This window comes from Phasianus colchicus, chromosome 5 (assembly GCF_987193195.1).
Source record: "Phasianus colchicus chromosome 5, bPhaCol1.hap1.1, whole genome shotgun sequence".
Lineage (NCBI taxonomy): Eukaryota > Metazoa > Chordata > Aves > Galliformes > Phasianidae > Phasianus > Phasianus colchicus.
The window spans coordinates 39,425,035-39,442,770 of record NC_143440.1 but is presented as its reverse complement, the minus strand read 5'-3'; the positions used below and the strand labels follow the sequence as shown (position 1 = coordinate 39,442,770).

Below are 17,736 nucleotides of genomic sequence, written 5' to 3'. Positions count from 1 at the left end.
GGGAACGAGAGCACTCAGAGGTTCAGTAAGCACAATGAAGCACAGTGAAGATGGACACCAAACCAAAAGGTACTTACAGGGCAGAAGCCTCTTCATCTCTGCAGCACATTTATTTTGGCCAGAGTATGGTCCTGCCGCTCCAGCATGCCTGCTCAGCCAGGACACAGCCACACCAGGCTCCAGTACTGCTTCTCAGCACTCCTAGAAGTTCAGGCTTCGAGGATGAGATTCAACATTGTTCCTTTCCATCTAAGGCTGGGATCTCCTAGCCCTTACGCACCGGGTTCCACGTTGGCCCCTCCGCCCTTTGAATGAGGTCTATAAACCGCTTCCCAGAAACTGCTCCTTTGCCCCATCACCCTTTCATTCCTGGGAGAAAATTCCTGTGCTAGCTGCTCCTGGGCTTGCTCTCTGCAATCACATGGTGTCACATGAGCTGCTGAACCTCAGCAGAACACACACAGAAAATAGGAAGGTTTCTCTGGGACCACAGTCCAGATTCCCTCTTTTGTCTAGCCTTTCCTATCTGAAAAGGGCACTGAGAATCCGTAATGCAAATTGTCCAGAAATCCTTTTCTGAGAGTCCTATGGCCATTGACACTCCAGCAGGTCTGAGAGAGAGCTGTGTCTGTCACCATTGCTGTCTTCTCAGAAGACCTGAACACAAAATGATATTCATCCTCACTCCTTCCCTTCAAAAAAAAAAGAAAAAAAGTAATACTTTCTCCATTGGGAGTTTATTAAACCTGAGAAGAATTAGGTGGTAGATGGAAAAAAATCCCAGCATAGCAACAGGAAACACATTTTATATTTCAGAGCCACTGACATTACTAATGCTATGATGATGAGGCCCCTTTGACATACTGAGGGATACTCACAGACCCCGGATACGAATATCACCTTTTGCAACAGAGGCAAGCTCCCCACAACATGGTAAGTATTACACAGCACGCAATTCAGCTTTCAGAAGGAGGAGGGATTTAGCTTTCAGCACATTGCTAAATCTGCAACATGAGAGCATCCCCACACCTGAAATGCACAATCATGTCCTGACCTCCAAGAACTTCCCTGCAGAAACCAGGCTGCTGGCACTTAAGAAGGCTTTGGAATAATTCTTGAACAGAACATCCAAAGAGTCAACAACAGCAGAGCGTGCTGTTCAGATCATTTATTCTCTAAAAGTTGATAAAGTAGAAAGAATCTATTTCCTACCCGAATTCTGTCAAGGTGCAGTGCCAACAGTGACATCAGATTCAAGATCCAACTGTGTGCAAGAACAGATGATAAAGCAGACAGCAAGTAGCTGGTAAGATGGTATAAATATCTCACAGTGGACAGGCTGTCTAATTTAAGTTTGTATACAAACAGTCTGCTGAAGGATGATCATCAATGCAGTATCAGCACAAAAAGTGCAAATGAACAATTGATGGAGGAGTGGGTATCCACCTTAAAGAAACCTAAGACTTAGCAGCGAGAATATAAAAGCCCTATGAAATTGCAGAGCAACCAGAAATATAGGCACAAGAGACCACCACACCAAGAAGGTCAATTAAAGTGTTAAGACAGAAGGAGAAAGCAAAGCAAAACAAAACAAAAAACCACAACAGTTAGAAATTTTGGCAGCGGTTCTTACAGGCTAAGGGTTACAACAGGGTTGATGCGAAGGACTTATTTTCAGAGCTCATAAATACCTTTTTCTAGGGAGAACCCATAAGACACAACACAACTCCTGATTTAGGTCTAGGGCAGCACACCCCACGACCAATATTAGTGAACTGTTCTGCAGTGCATTCAAATTCAGCTTCCTTGCAGCAGTAGGAATCAAACAAGCAAACACAACAGCAAAAAGTCCCTTCAAACCACTATGGCAATATTTAACTCACATGAGGGATCTGCCTAAAAGGAAAGAAGACCTTTAAAAGGAAAATGAAGGGAAAATCCAAAGAAACTTATTGCTTGCATTAAGACTGCACAAACACACTGCATTTGGGGGCTCAGAGTAGCTGTATGAAATATCATCCAAAATTTTAGAACAGGGGATAAAAGCAATCGCAGTTAAAAAGCAAAGAAGGAAAAGAAAATACAATAAATCAGCACACCTCTCAAAAGCTGGATTTCATTTCTCTGAGCATGAAAAAGAAGGAAGGGACAGCAAGCTGGACCAAACTAAAGCAAAATCATAATTAGGCCAAAAAAGGCTGAGGAGCCTTTTTTGACAACTAAATCAAAACTCTTCAAACACAGCACAATCAGGAAGCCTGCCAGAAAGGCTGCAAGGCCAAAAGATGATCACCATGGAAGGAGAATATTTGAGACAGAGAACTAAATGAACTCTTGCATCAGCATCAGCATTCACTATGTGGTTTTTACGGGGAGTTTCCATCTCAAAGGAATCTCTTCATATGGCAAATAAAGTTTTATCATGGAAGATTTTAATCAATTTATTGCAATTAATTTGTTCTATGATGTATCAGGACCAGAAGGGATTCATTCAAGAGCTTGAAAAAACAGAACAACAGAAAACCCACACCACTTTCACACAGTGTACCAAACTGTTAACTAGTCTGTTACTAAATACTCTGATCAGGAATGTGGGAAGGCAAACATGATGTGAATTTTTAAAAGGCCCTGTGTGGGCAGAAGTCCCAGGGAACCCCAGGGACAGCAGGCTGTCAGTTTGGTCAAAGTGGCAGACTTGTAACAACCAAAAAAATGAAGCCTGCACACATATAAAACCCAATACAACAGATACTATGACAGATACTATGGCAAATACTATGACTTCAACTCAATCAGCACGTTTCTAAATGGAGACTTTGGAGTTGAAAGGGCTGCCTGCCCTAGTCAGGTGCTCCTGTGTTCTCATGCACCTTTCTCAGAGAATGAGGAAACAGGAGTCTAAATGCTGGCTGTAGGTCTCTCTTGGAAGGATACTTATTAAATCCTATTAAATTCAATGTTCTAAGGCATGAATTATCCACGCAAAGGACTTACCTCCTAACAGCCCCACACCAAACTACCCACACAAGAGTCCTCTGGGAGTCACACAGTCCCATTCAAACCCCAGGCCACCCGCAGCCATCCCACTGCACAATTCCTAACGGAGCTTCCAGTAAGCAGCAGAGCAGGAAACAACTGCATAACTGCTGGGAGAGGCAGCACTGGTCTGGAGCCATTCACCTACAATGAACAGCACTACCTCTAATCTTCAACATCCATAACAACCAAAGAACCTGGCAATGAAAAGTCCTCTAGAAAACCAGAAGGCCCATTATGCTTTGAAAGAAATAAGTGGCATTTTAATTATTTTAATGAGTCAGTCCTGAAGCTTCCAGCAGTTTGTTTTCTAACAGATACCTTTTAAGCATGGAGAGCCTCACATTTTCAAGATGTTCCACTCCAGACACAACAGCATAAGTGCTTTTTAGATTTACTGATTCTACTACAAGTGGCTTCAGACAACAAGACCTTAAAGCAAATGCAATGAGATTCTCCACCTGAATGATCAGAATTGATCCAACAACATCACCACGACGGAAGCATCCTTTGTGAAAGGTCTCCAGACAAGCCTGTGCACTGCAGCTGCTGTTCTGGAAACCTCCATATCTCAGACAGCCACCACAACTTACATGTAAACACTGTTCTCCAAAAAGCTTGCAGACAAAACACACAAGCCAAGTGCAGCAACATCTGTCCCCTTCAGAAGGGCTGTCCTTTTCATGCAGCGCTCTAACACGTATGAGAGTTGGGGACTTTGAACCTATGCTCAGTACACACCGAGCCCATTCCAGTGCCTCTCAGACAGTTCTGTCAAGGCAATGAAATGCATCAGACCTGAACCACTCACCCTGGGGATGCCATGGAAGAGGCACACACATATTCCAAAGCCCAGGGCACCGCAGCCCCTTTCACCATTCATCTGTGTCTCACAACTCCACACTGAAGCATTTCCTCCTTTTTCAGCTGCAGGTGCCTCCAACTGAAGATACACAGCTAAAGAGCTGTGGAAAGCAGAAGCTGCTAGTTCCTACGCAGTATATTTTTATTTGCATTACTAACCAGATATGCTTCTTCCATAGCACTGACAGCAATGCTAAAATCCCTAAGGACCCATTAAAATCCAAAGAGCCAGGAAGTCAATGTACTTAAATGCAGCACAGCTTAGTTACCTTTGTTACCTTTTTTACAGTGTTTTAAGAAGCAGAAAGGACGCACAGTGAGAGGAAAAACTGTAATCCATGCCTCATGAAGAGATAAGATAAGGCTGAACCTTTTTTTTTTTTTTTCTAATATACACTTCCACTGATATGAGATAATGTATTTCTTCAGTCTGCACTTGCACAACCAAAGCTCTTCTGAAAGCAAACTCCCTTCCTCATCATACTTCTTCTGTGGCACCATCTCAGACTGTTTAACATGATGCAATGACAGATCATGAGAACTGCTTCTTCTGGGCAAGTCACTCATGCTTCTCAGCCTCGAATGCACCTTCGCCCAGTTTACTGGGGAAAAAAATGCAATGCAGCAAAACAGCAGCAGATAAGAAACAGTAAAGCAGAAGAGGGGTTTCAGCTCCAACAGCCACCTCAGCAGCTGCTGGAATTCTCCATCAGAATATAATACATGGGTCAAGGACATATTATAGTCACATAACAGAGACAGTCTCCGAGGATTCTGCAAGGCAAGTGCTAAGGGTGCCATAGGGCAGCCCCTCCCAGCAGAAACACTGCTGTCATTCATTTCACAGAATCACAGAATGGCCAGGGTTGGAAGGGACCTCAAGGATCATGAAACTCCAACCCCCCTGCCACACGCAGGGCCACCAACCTCCTCATCTAATGCTAGACCAGGCTGCCCAGGGCACCGTCTAATCTGCCTTGAACACCTCCAGGGAGGGGGCATCCACAACCTCCCTGGGCAGCCTGTTCTAGTACCTCATCACTCTCTCTGTAAAGAACTTCCCCCTGACGTCCAACCTAAACCTCCCCTCCCTCAACTTAAAACCATTTCCCCTTGTCCTGCAGTTATCTACCCTTTCAAAGAGTTGATTCTCCTCCTGTTTGTAGGCTCCCTTTAGGTACTGAAAGGCTGCAATGAGGTCACCCCGCAGCCTTCTTTTCTCCAGGCTGAACAAGCCCAGCTCTTTCAGCCTGTCCTCATAGGGGAGGTGCTCCAGTCCCCTGATCATCTTTGTGGCCCTCCTCTGGACCCTCTCCAACAGCTCCCTGTCTTTTTTGTACTGGGGGCTCCACACTCGGACACAGTTGGTTTCATTCCCCTGCAACCTCCTCAGAGCAAAACCCAAAAGCCAGCTGCTTCTGTGAGGAAAAAGAGAGAGCTGCTTTTGATGCCTGGCTGGGAAGGGAGCACCAGGTTAAATGAGTAGGAAAAGTTCATTTCAGATTCCAGTGCTCATTTACTGAAGCTTAGGCATTCCTAGGAAAGCCACGTCACTACTTGGTCAGCACGTCCTCCCACACAGAGCCACGGCCAGGATCTCAGAGAGCTGGCCACACAGCACTCCCTGTCATCTGAGCGCCCTGATGCACCCTGTCATCTTTGCTGGAAGAGAAAGGAGCCAGGACCAAAAAATGCCACCTCTAACTGCTGCTGCTACCAGCTCTTCTTAGCTCTTTGGTAAAATCTTCTCTATGCTAATAGCTAAAATCCCAGAAAATGCAGGGCCAGACTACAGAGATGTGAGCTAGATCACCACTTGTTTCTATTCCTAGCAGGAATCAGATCTCAAGTGAAGAGATGGGAAGCCCCCCAGCAGGCTGGGAAGAACCAAAGAGATCTAGAAATCTGCTTGAAGAAAGGAATCCCACCAGACATGCTCCATTCTCACAACACTTCCTGGAATTTCAGATGGTGCTTAACCTGAAGGGCAAACAGTACAGAAGAGTATTAGCAGTGAGGCAAACAGCAGCACACACTCAGCACACAGGGCAATGCAGACCCCAAAAATAGCAATTGCTATTCAGATGTTGCAGAGCTGATTATTCACAGAAGCCCACCGCAGCCCAACCCCTGAAGATTCTTCCTCCCATTTCAAAACAAGAGGAAAAGACCTGCCAAGAAAGAGCACTTCCTTGAATTTCATTCATGCCTTATCATGCATTTTGCACAAATTAAAAGGCCTCACTTCATCACTGCTAGACAAGAGATAAGAGAATGCTAGTCTCTTATCTGCTGTTGTTTGGCTGCAGTGCATTTCTTCCCCAGTAAACATGGCAAAGGTGCATTCAGGGCTGAGAAGCTGTGAATGACTCGCCCAGAGATGCAATACACATGTAGCATCTACAAACTGCCTCAGGATGTTTTCTTTACAGAAGTCCTAAATCACTGTACAAGGCCAGACTCTACCAGAAGATGCTGCTGCATCATTTTTCCCACAGGCAGAGATGAATATGAAACAGAAGGTTTCTTTATTTCCAGCTCATCACCAGCTTTTATCAACTCCTGCTAGAAAAATGAAGAGTCAAAATTACAGCAGAAAAATCATCCAACCCTTACCCCAAGTCCAACAGCTGCTTGCTTCCATTAGACAGAATGGCAAGAGCCAGGAAGATGACTTATTTCAATTAAAAAAACAAGTATCAACAGCGGTAGTGGAGCAATAGAAAATTTTCCATGTGCTGCTGATGCCCATTGCTTATCAGGGAGACAGGGCAATGAGTTTGAAACGCTCCTACAGCCAACAGGCCCAAGCAAGCACAGCACACAAAGAGCTGAGGAATTCCAGTACCTGCCCAGCTGGCTCCAGCTGATACACCTTAAAAAGCCACAGGAATTCAACTCATTGCTTAAACATCCCCACTGTGGTGGGGATTAGTGCCATCATGCCACAGCACCATGCCTCATCCCCAAAAGATAGCAAAGCAAGTATTTTAAGGGAAGGGTCAAGGCCTGCTGCCTGCTCCAGCAAGTATGTCCTGCGAACACTAGCATCTCAGAAGAGCATAGATAATCATCTGCCATATTGCAATTACAAACCCACCATATTATGCCCTTCACTGACACTCCCTAAAATACACTCTAATAGCAGATTAAGGAAAAAGAAAGCCTCTATTTCTTCCTCCATCCAACATCACCCCCTAACAAAACAGCCGCTTTTTATTCACTGGATCTTTGATCTGAGGGAATGAAATGAATAGGTGCTCCCTCTGGAGTATGCTCTGCCTTTAGTCATTGCCCTTTCTTGTTCCTCTGATTCTCTAAAAGGAAAGCCTGGGTTTACAAGCAAGAGCTAATTACTGGCCTGTGGTCTCACTGATGTCAGGTCAACCCCCAGAGGAGGACCAAAGCGTCCAGCCAAAGTTTGCCTTTCCCAACCACCAGACTAATGTGCTGCTTTTAGGACGATGTGGACTCCGCCTACACATATAGCACATGCTGAATGCCACATTGTTTGGATTTCTTGTGCGCACTGTTGAGTAATTCCACCTGAATAAAAGTCTGACAGCAAAATGTTCCGTTACTTATTTACTCCTAAATCAGCAGCATTTATGCCAAATTAGGTGCCTTCAACTCTGAAGATTCATTTAAAACACAAAAAAAGCAGCCCATGACTGTGATAAGAGTGAACAGAAAAGCTTAGATCCACTCAGAGAAAGTGTGCTTTCTCTTTCCTAAAGCTGCAAGTCAGTCTGCCTAGTGCTGCTGCACAAACTTCAGATTGTCACCCCCCAGCACTCACTCTTCGCCACAGCATTATCTCAGTCTCTCCAGGAGGGTGTGTGGAAAGGAGACCTCAGATCTCACTGATAATTTTACAGCAGTAGGAAGAACCATGCTTTAGAAGCTGTCTGGACAGAGAAAGCGATTTCAATTGGAGTGCTGCCCACCCACAGCTTGAGCCAGTCAGCTGAAGGCAGTCACGCAGAGAGGAGTATTGCATTTTGAAGTCAGGGGAACAGGTCCAGCCACACAGCAAATGTCAGACTGCTCTTCCTCTTCCCTGTGTCAATATGACAGAGCTGGAACCACTTCCCTCGTGCCACACTACATCAGTATCAGCCCACCTGCCTCATGCAGCAGGAATCAGTGGGCGTTCCAGTGCAAGGGTCAGCGTGTCATTTCACTAATCCTTTCAAAACTGTGAAAAAATTACCGCGTCTGAGCGTCAGCTGACATTGAGGAAAAACACGGAACAGCCTGAGCCAGTGCAGGTCACCTGCCTCCCTGATCCATCCTAAGAGAGGGGAGCTGGGGGACCTTACCTTCTCCTGGACGAAAGTTGGCTCCCCCTCAAAGCAACTGTTTGTGCAAATCCTGTGCCTTACTTTTAAGAATCAGGAAGGTTTGTTAGAGACCTTTTCCTCAGGGAAATAAGCCATAAGTACAGCTCACCTCCTTCATCCCATTTAGTAGCCAGGAGGAGAGGGAAACCGCCGCACAAAATCGCAACACAGCCACAGTTTAGGGAATCACAGAAAGGCTTGGATTGGAGGAACCTCAAAGCCCACCCAGTCCCAAGCTGCACTGTGTGCAGGGCTGCCCCCACCAGCTCAGGCTGCCCAGGGTCCCATCCAGCCTGGCCTTCAGCACCTCCAGGAATGGAGCACCACAGCTTCTCTGGGCAGCCCATGCCAGGGCCTATTGCCTTCCGAGTAAAAAATTTGTCCCAGTATCTAACTAATCTCCCATTTTAAAGCCATTACTCCTTGTCCAATCACCATCTGTCAGTGTAAAAAGTCAGACCCTCCCCCCCCTCCGTGTGGATGGCTCTTACTTGGCTCCTCTCTCCTTGAGGAACGACACCCGGGCCCTGCGTATCCCCTCCCCTTAGCACCCAGGTCCCCGCGGCCAGGCACGTGACCCCCTGCCCCTCCAGGTGGCAGCCACCAGTTACCTGGTTCCCGAAGACGGCAATGGAGCAGGCCGTGGACACCTCGCGGGAGCTGAACCAGACAGAGGCGATGCGCGAGGGCATGCCCAGGATAAAGACCTGCGCCAGGGAGCAGACCACCTGCCCCAGCACGGTGACAGGGAAGAGCTGCGGCCGCAGGCTGCCCAGCTTCACCCAGGAGCCCAGCGCGTTGAGGGCCGAGCCCAGCAGGGCAATGAGGCGCAGCCCCTTCTTGTCCAGCAGCCAGGCCACGGGGAAGAGCAGCGGGATGTAGGCGAGCATGTAGCTCATGGACAGCCAGTCGATGGCAAAGGTGCTCACGCCATAGAAGCGCACGAAGACGTTGTTGATGCTGCCGTACTGGATCCACTGGAAGGCGTTGCACAGGGAGTAGCTGCTGAAGAGCAGCACCACGACCCAGCGCCGCCAGGACAACCGCACCTCGGCGGCAACCACGGCGGCAACCTCTGCCCCGCGCCCGGCCCCGCGAGGCTCCGGCGCCCCGCCGCCCTCCTGCCGCACCATGCCGGCCCCGCGAGGCTCCGCGCCGCCGGCACCCCCGGCCCAGCGGCCGAGCACCTGGCCGGGAAACCCCGCCCTGCCGCCCCCGCCGCGCTGACTGGCTGCCGCCGCCCCTCGGCCCGGCCCGGCGCGGCCCTCCCCTCCACCGCCCGGCGCACCGCCCCTCGGCAGGGCGGCTCCGGGCGAGGGGAAGCGGCGCGGAGGCCGAGGGCGCCGGGTGGTGGCGGTGCGTCGGCGGCGGCGGTGCGGGACGCCGTTACCGGCCGTGCCCCAGCGGCGGGCAGCCCCAGCGGGGCGAGCGTGCGTGAGCGCTCAGCGCTGCCGTCTGTGCTGGCAGACCCCGTCCGAAAGTTGAGGTGCCCGTGCGAGGCGAAGACCTCGAGGGGCCCGACGGCGCTGCGCGACAGCACGGATGCTCGTCTGGGGGCAAATCCCGCATAAGGCAGGCTGACCCCGGGCGCAGGGGCTGCAGCCGAGCGCTGTGGTGGGGAGAACTTTGGTGGAAGAAGGTCGTGGGGTGTGCGTTAGGGCCTGGTGCCAGAGAGACCTCTGTGGGCACGGATAACCAGGAATTGTGAAGGGACAGAACCACAGGATCATAGAGTTGCTCGGGTTGGAAAAGACCTTAAAGATCACAGTGTCCAACCACAACCTAACCATACTACCCTAACTCTAACACAGCCCTCCGCCAGATGATGTCCCTGAGCACCACATCCAAACAGTTTTTAAGCATGTTCAGGGATGGTGACTCAACCGCTCCCCTGGGGAGCCTATTCCAGCGCTTAAAACACCCTTTCTGTAAAGAAGTGTTTCCTGATATCCAACCTAAATCTCCCCTGGCGCACCTTGAGGCCATTTCCCCAGTCCTGCTACCTGTCACCAGTGAGAAGAGACCAACACTGCTCTCGCTGCAATCGCCTTTCAGATATTTGAAGAGAGCAATAATGTCTCCCCTCAGCCTCCTCTTCCCCAGATTAACCAGCCCCAGTTCCTCTGGTTGCTCCTTGTAGGGCACTTGGGGGATGAAGCACTTTTATTTTTCTCTTGGGGTGGCTTTCTGCATGTTTTCATGCTGTGGCACGCTATGAGATGAAAACGTGCAGTGAGGTCAGAATTGAAATGTGCCAATTGGATTGAAGCAAAACAGCCCAAAGTGGTGTTTGTTTTCATCCTCACCAGGCACTCGGTGAGTCAGCCCATGTTTTCCAGTTACTTCAGCAGCTTGTCACTCTGGCAGATTGCTGCCCACAGATCACTTACGATCTATAGTTCATTGAGTTGATATTGTGTTATCTGAATCACGTGAACGTTACTCAGCACAAGCTTTACAAGTGTGGACTTGGTTGTGTGCTAGTGTTCAACTCCCCAGCATTAAACAAGCAGCTCCAACTTCACTTGAAAAAATGTGACATTGTATTCCTGAAACAAAGGCTTAGGTCACAGGTGAGAAGGTGATGTTTCTTTGGCTAGTATTTACTTTGTGGATCACTAAGGCTTTTAGACCCATTTATTGTTAGGTTAAACTTCCAAAGTCACACCAGGATCTCAACTAAGACAGAAGAAATGACAGATAAATTTGTTCTAATAAATGTGTATAACTTAAATTTATCAGGAGTGCAATGAGTGATAGTGATGGAGAGAGCACAGAAGTGAAATGGAAGAGGAAGAGGACTGCTGTGGCCCAATAGCTCCTTAGTCTGAGAACTCTTAGCATACAACGGTAAAATAGTATAGAAAATTAACCTTTATGTTCATCCAATCTCTACAAGATTCCTAATGATACTGTAAAGGAATCAAAGTTACCCAGATGTAATGGCTCACATCAGTTAAAGACTGTTAAAAAAAAAAAAAAAATCAAGAACAGAAATAAATGGGCAATTTTTAGCACAACATACTGGGTTTGCTCAGAGGAGTGTCATTTGTTAATAATCCTGAAAGCAGAGGGAGGAGCAAAATTTGCAGATGGTGAGGCATTATTTTTGTGTTGCTCAAGACTAATTTAAATGTCACATACATTTTTTATTTAGGTCATACAACTTTAGGACTGTAGCTTTAGCCACCCATAACTGTGTTGCATGATTCATGTGTAAACCAGGATAAATCCAGAATACTGGAGTGATGTCCCTTATGGAAATCTGCTGCAGACAAAGAGCTCTTGGCAGCAGAAAGGAGGAAGTGACCATCTGGGGTTGAACATTGTTTTCAGGCTTGGGTCACAGAAATGAGAGGGAAAAAGTGGAAAGAGTGTAATGAGAAAAATGAGCTGAGACGCTGTCATACATTCGGAATACACTGAGGACAGGCATATTCCTTCACATGGCTAAAGAAGAAAAAGGGCACAAGCAGAAAAAGCTGTAGATATATGAAGGGAATAAGAAATAACTTTGGTCCTCTTCCTCCTGCCAACCCTATTCCAAAGCACAGAAACATTCTGTCATCTCCAGTTCCCTTCTAGTCCCACTTCCAGCTCCAGATTTTCTCCCTGAACTCCTCAGTTTCACCAATCCATCACCAACAGAACATTCGGAGCAGAGCTTGCCAACCAGGGAGCCTCTTACTCACAGCAGAGCACTGTCTTTGTCCCATCAGAAGAGCCAAACAGTAAATTAAGAATGACTGAAACACAGACCATAATGAAAGTAGCGGCTGAAAGCAGAAGAATGAAGGCAGCACTCAGACCCTAGTTACTGGGGACTGTCAAGTCAGGCAGCCCCGAATCCCCCACAGATTATTTAGTCCATATTTCTCATCAGTACAGGCTCACATTTCCCAGAACCCCTCTCTTCCGTTGTCAGGGCTGCTTGGTTTTGTGTTTCTGGTTCTGTGAACTCTTCAATCACCCCTTTATATCATTAGCCAATTTCTGGACAAAAATAAAACTCCTGTGCTTTGCATTTCTTCCCCTCTTCACTTCTGCATCTGTTTCTACTCAGATAAACCTCGTTTTCTTCTTGAAGCAGCACAGCAGCTGCCTTTGGATTTCCCTAATCACAGCATCTTATGTAAAAACTTCTTAGCCATGAAAAATTATTTATATTTCAGGACAACCCCTTGAAGAAGATTTGAAAGGGAAATGGATTTAGAGGGAAATCTCCTACGCAGGGAAGTTGACACAAGTATTAAGAGAGGTTGCAATATTCTGTAGCCAAAAATATCTGTGAAGGTTGGAAAACACTAAGCAAAAGGCAGTCAAGTCCCAAATTAAGGGTAACAATGCAGTCCATTGGGTAGAGCCTGGCATCTCTAGGGTCTCTTCTGACCTCAAAGAAAGAACTTCTGGCATGCTTAGAATATACTCTGCCTTGCTAACCAGTGAGTATGTGAAGCTTACATTCTGTAAGGACCAAAGAAAATGCTTTGGAACAAGCTTAGTTTTCTCAATAAATGTAACTCTAGGGATGATGGCGGCAGTGATAATTCATCTGAAGAGCAATTGCTTGATGCTTTTTCCCTTCTGCATTGAATCAGAGGCCCAGAGAGGAGGTAGTCGAAAGGTGAAGGCTGGCGAGGGGAAAAGTGAGTGCTTAGGGATAGCATCATAGAATGGCTTAGGTTGGAAGGGACCTTAAATATTATCTAGTTCCAACCCCCAAGATCCACTGGACTTCCCAACTGGGAAGTTCCTGCAGAGATTTCAGAAGAAGGTCAGGCTCATTTTAAATAGGAAGCATGCACATTCATGTAGGACGTCTATTGCTCTCAAACTCCCAGCAATGATTTTTGCCTCTGAAATCTTATCACTGCACTTAAAAGATTTAACTAGCACAGTTCTTAGGAGGCCTTATTGCACTCTGACTGATGGGATTACAGTCTAGAAATGATACCAGAAGATTTTCCAGTCTATCTCACACTGCCTTTCACAGAAGGGAAGATTACAAGACTGCTGTTGCTACAGGTAAGGTAAGCATTAAACTTCTCAGAAGAAAGAAAGGAGAAAGAAAGCTGGGTAGCACATCAGTTTGGACTGGTGACAGTGGCTAAGGAATACATTTGAAGGCATTTCAGCCTGGAAATTGCAGACAGAGAAGTATGGATTCACCAGTACCTTGCAGCAATCCCTTCCAGAGCAGCACGCAGAGGGATAACGTTTCGTGCTGGGTTCCACGCCCAGTGCTTTAGTGGTAGTCTTCAGCAAACAGCCACTTGTATCACCAGAGCAAGCGGCAACCCTCACACCGCCATGGTGTCCCAGCGCTGCGGCACAGGGCAGCTGGCAGCGCGGGGTGCTCAGCGGGATGCCGGGGTGGCCGTGCGCGACAAAGGCAGCCTTGTTCCCCGATGGAGCGGGGAGGGCTGCGAGCCCTCTGCTGGCACTCGCAGCTGCCTGCATCCCGGCAGCCTCCTGAAAGCAGGGCCCGGGGCGCAGTTTACAAATACCGTTAATTATTTTGATTCCCTAAACCTTTATGAATCTTTCCCGTTATATTTCGCATGTATAATCTGGGGACACGGCGATGGATAGCCACATTTATAAAACTGCAGCGTGCAGGCCCTGCAGCTTTCAAAACTGCAAAATTTTCCTCTTCACAAAGTGCAATGGCTTGGCTGCGCAATCTAGTATCTCATTCAGAGAGGAGTGCAGACCTCAGAATGACCAAAGCTGTTCAGGGAATAACTGCAAGCCTCAAAAAGCCCTGGTTCCTCAGATATGCTGATCGCTGCTTAGCGCACGGTGTGTCACGGTACCTCTGCACAGCCTTCTGCAACAGCTGTCAGCTTGCTCTGCCTGCTCTCTGATCTGGATGGATGAGAACCGGCTCTAATCCAAGAGATGTGGTTAGCATGCTGCACTGCTTCAGCTTCTAAGCCCATCTCTCAACCTCTGTTTGCAAAAGGCTGCAGGGACAGACGTAGCATTGAGGACAGCTGGGCAGAGCCTCTGTGGCTCTGTCACTGGAGCCACTGCCTGTCTCCTTTGCTGTGCACCAGACACGCACGTGCAGCCTGAGCTTCACTTCACCCTGTGCAGAATAGAAGAAAAAAGAGACAGCAAGACTCAAAACTCAGCCACGGTCTAGATTTACATCCCCAGTCCAGATCAGGGTCACAGATTAACCCCAAATACCAAATGCTCAAAGTATAGGAGCCCTTCTTACTCAGCATCCTCCAGCCTCATCGCAGTGAGTCATACCAATGACAGAAAAAAAGAAGATTTTCATCTCCTAATGCTTACAACTGGCATTAGTTAGTTGATAATCAAAGAGTGCTGGAAACATGTATGGCTCAGTGCCAAACTCAGGCATGCTCTTCTTCCTCCACTTCAGCAAAAAAGAGAAAGGACAAGGACAGGAGCCGGGGTACCACACCATCACTGTTGTGGGGAGAGAAAACTTGGCTGGGTCTTAGGAGTCCTAAGTTAGGTCTATGAATTCCCTACAGTTTGGTAGGTGTCTGGTTAACCTGAACAACCTTACATGTACAAATGTTGCTGCATCAGTGCTCAGATCCCCTGTAAAGCATTAATAAATAAAATGGCAACACATGGCAGAGCAGGGACATGGGGCATGCTGGCACTGCTGTTTTCTAGGAAAGAGTCTCACCTTTTCACTCTACACTTTGCTTTTTCTCTACAGTTCTTGATTCATAAAAATACTTTGTCTCTCAGCAGTGATTCCTGATCTTCTTTGATCTCTGTGTACTGAAACACTAGCATCCATTCTGCACCCCTGTGTGACAAATGTTGCTTTGGAAAACATACTCATTGCTTCCATGGGCTGTTGCAGGTTCAGTGTGCAGGAGATGCTCCACCTGCTGATGCAGGCTGGCAGCACCAATACTTTAGAGAGAGGCTTTTCAAAAGGAGCTTATAAATACTCTGGAGTCACTGCAAAGTGGGCAGCACAGCTACTGAACCTGTCCTTGGCCAAACTGAAAGCATGTGCCCCTCATTCTCTTCTGACTCCTTGCAAAGGGAGCTTGAGTATCATGCCTTCTGCCCCCTGAGAGAATCAGTTCTGAGGAAGGACATCACAGTGACTACAGCTGGGAACAGACCAGTCTGGTGCAACAGAATGGATGCACCTGCCTTGGGCTGGCTCTGCTCCTCCTCACCTCGACGCCTACATGTTGGGAACCTGCAGCCCAGCTGAGGAAGATGGAGCAGGAAGGGAATGCCAGGCATAAAAGATTGCCTTGGGCTTCCCATCTGCGAGATACATGCAGCTTACGTCAGCACCGGGTGTCGTGTTTTTATTTATCTAACCACAGAAGCAGCCCTGAAATGCTGAAACTGAGTGCTTGTACAGTGCTGAGTCTGTGCTTTTTGAGGGGATGTGAATGAAAGAAATTGCTGCACCCTCCATAGTCTGTGACTTGCTGTCCTTCTGCAGAGTTGCCAGAGTGCCTTGATCCATAAGAGGTGCTAAGATCAGTGAAGGACACAAAGGACAGCATGAACCTCTTGTTCCCTCGTTCCTCTCTCCACCTCTGATCACACCAGCGTTTACCACATACCTCCATGCTGTCTTATTGCAAAGACATCTATTTGGAGACAGCTGTCACTAGGGCTAGAAGAACGTCATCTGCAGCAGCTGTCATCTGGTGCCACCTTCCCCCTGCCCTCATCGCCCTCAGCCCTCACACATCAAGCCTTCTGCTGGCCATGCCCAGGAGCTGCCCACAGCAGAGCCCCAGCATCTCTAGAGATGCTCTCCTGGGAAGCATCCTTTCTGAACCTGGAGCCAGCTGTGCAATATCAGAGCTAATCAGAAAGGTTTCAGAGCCAGCAGAGCTCAGCCTTTGCCCAGCAGAGGCCAGCACAAACACAGCATTTCCTCATTCTTTGCTTGTGAGGAAGAGTAACCTTCCCACCTGGAATTCCTCCACTCAAAGAGTTTCACTGCTGCTGGGAGTCCTCATTGCTGATTTGGAAGAGCTCTTCAGCAAAGGCCTGCATTGTGCAGCAAAAGGGCACTGTGATATGGCCACAGGTTGGCCAAGTAGCACCAGGCCCAGCTGACCCCGTGTCTGCCTGTGCACCGGGAGCAGCAGCACCCTGCTCACACACTGTGTGCTCAGATGCTGGCTGAAGGGCCGGTGAACCTGAGCAGAGATGATGTCCCAGGCTGTTTGGGTGTGGATATCTGTCTCTCAGGGAACCATTTTTCATAACAAAAGAAGACAGCATCTTAGACACCCAAAAATAACCAGAAACAATGGAGAGGTCAAAACCCACTCAAACCATGAAAAGCATCTTCTGTGATCAGGTTTTTGAGGGCGGGACTGGGGCAAAGACAAGTCAGATTGGGAGATGCTTCCCTTAGCACCCATGTCTGGTGTTGGGCCAATGCTGGGTGAGCACAGCACTGCTTGAAGGGCGTCCAGTGTGCAGCCCTGTGGAGGCAGGGCACCCTGGCTGGTGCTGCCAGGACTACTGTTTATGTTCCTGAGAGGATGTTGTTGCATACCAATCTCCCAGTCTCAGCACTTACCACTTATTTTCACTCTGAGTCGCAGTAAATCGGAGACGTTACCAGTAGTCTAGTAATGCTGTGGGCATCTCGCAGAACCCCACCCAGGTGCTGCAAGATCTCAGGCCTTGACAGCTCTGCAACAAAAATATTGCCCTTATAGCTGTATGGCACACATGCATCAGGCTGGGACAGATGCTTTCGCATTACTGGTGGTGTTACTGCTGTAAGTCAGTGCAAACTTTGCTGAGGCTGTTGCATTCTCCATCTTCTGACCCCGCATAACCCAGTGAGCACAAGGGCATCAGAGCCCTAAGAAACAGCAAGTGAAAAACCCAGGGCCAAACCCACAGATGCTGGAGGAGCAGAAACTGAGCCTTGCAAACCCGAGCTCTTGAAGAGTTCAAGTTGTTGCTGTATGGTCAGTCTAAAGGGCCAAATACCTGTGAAAAGCAGCCTGGGTAGCTCCAGGCAAGGCTTGTGCAGGAAGCAGCAGCTCTGGCCATGGTATAAAGGGATGACGTAAAGCTTACATCAGCAACATTGCTTGCAATACCCTATGCTGAAAAAATAGTAGCTAGTGTTTTTCAGGGAGGGCAACAGTTATGAGCCAGCATTAGCATCAGGACATGCACTGGCAAGCGGACTTTGGCCCTGTGCTTGTGCTGATAGCCAGGCTGGGGAACCTGGGTTGCAGAGTCTGCCTGTACCATCACTGATGCCTCCACTCAGCATCCCCAACAGGACCATGCTGCTCTGCAGAGCATGCCCAATGCATTAGCCAGGTCCAGCCCTACAGCAGGAAACAGCCCATCTCCCCCCAGACCCTGCCTCCACACACCATTGCTCTAGCAATGAGATTGAGATAAGTTTTCCCTCACTGCCACTCCAGCTTCCCTGTGTCATGCAGGACCTTCAGAGTGGCTGACCCTATTTTGAAAAACAAAGCATGAA

At 48.1% G+C, this 17,736-nt stretch overlaps 1 protein-coding gene across 4 annotated transcripts in view; it reads right to left on the bottom strand.

The window, feature by feature from the left end:
• FLVCR2 (FLVCR choline and putative heme transporter 2) overlaps nt 1–9,399 on the bottom strand; it is a 34,460-nt gene extending 25,061 nt beyond the window's left edge. For 2 of the 4 annotated variants that reach the window (XR_016466987.1, XM_090141397.1), the window contains exon 1: nt 8,855–9,397. Coding sequence is in view for 3 of the 4 variants with exons in the window: in XM_090141397.1 (XP_089997523.1) it covers nt 8,855–9,376 (522 nt within the window). In the remaining variant the exon portion in view is untranslated. Of the gene's footprint in view, nt 1–8,854 lie in introns of all 4 variants that reach the window. The other 2 variants (XM_090141396.1, XM_031593907.2) reach the window with 2 other exon arrangements.
• Nucleotides 9,400–17,736: the final 8,337 nt, after the last annotated feature.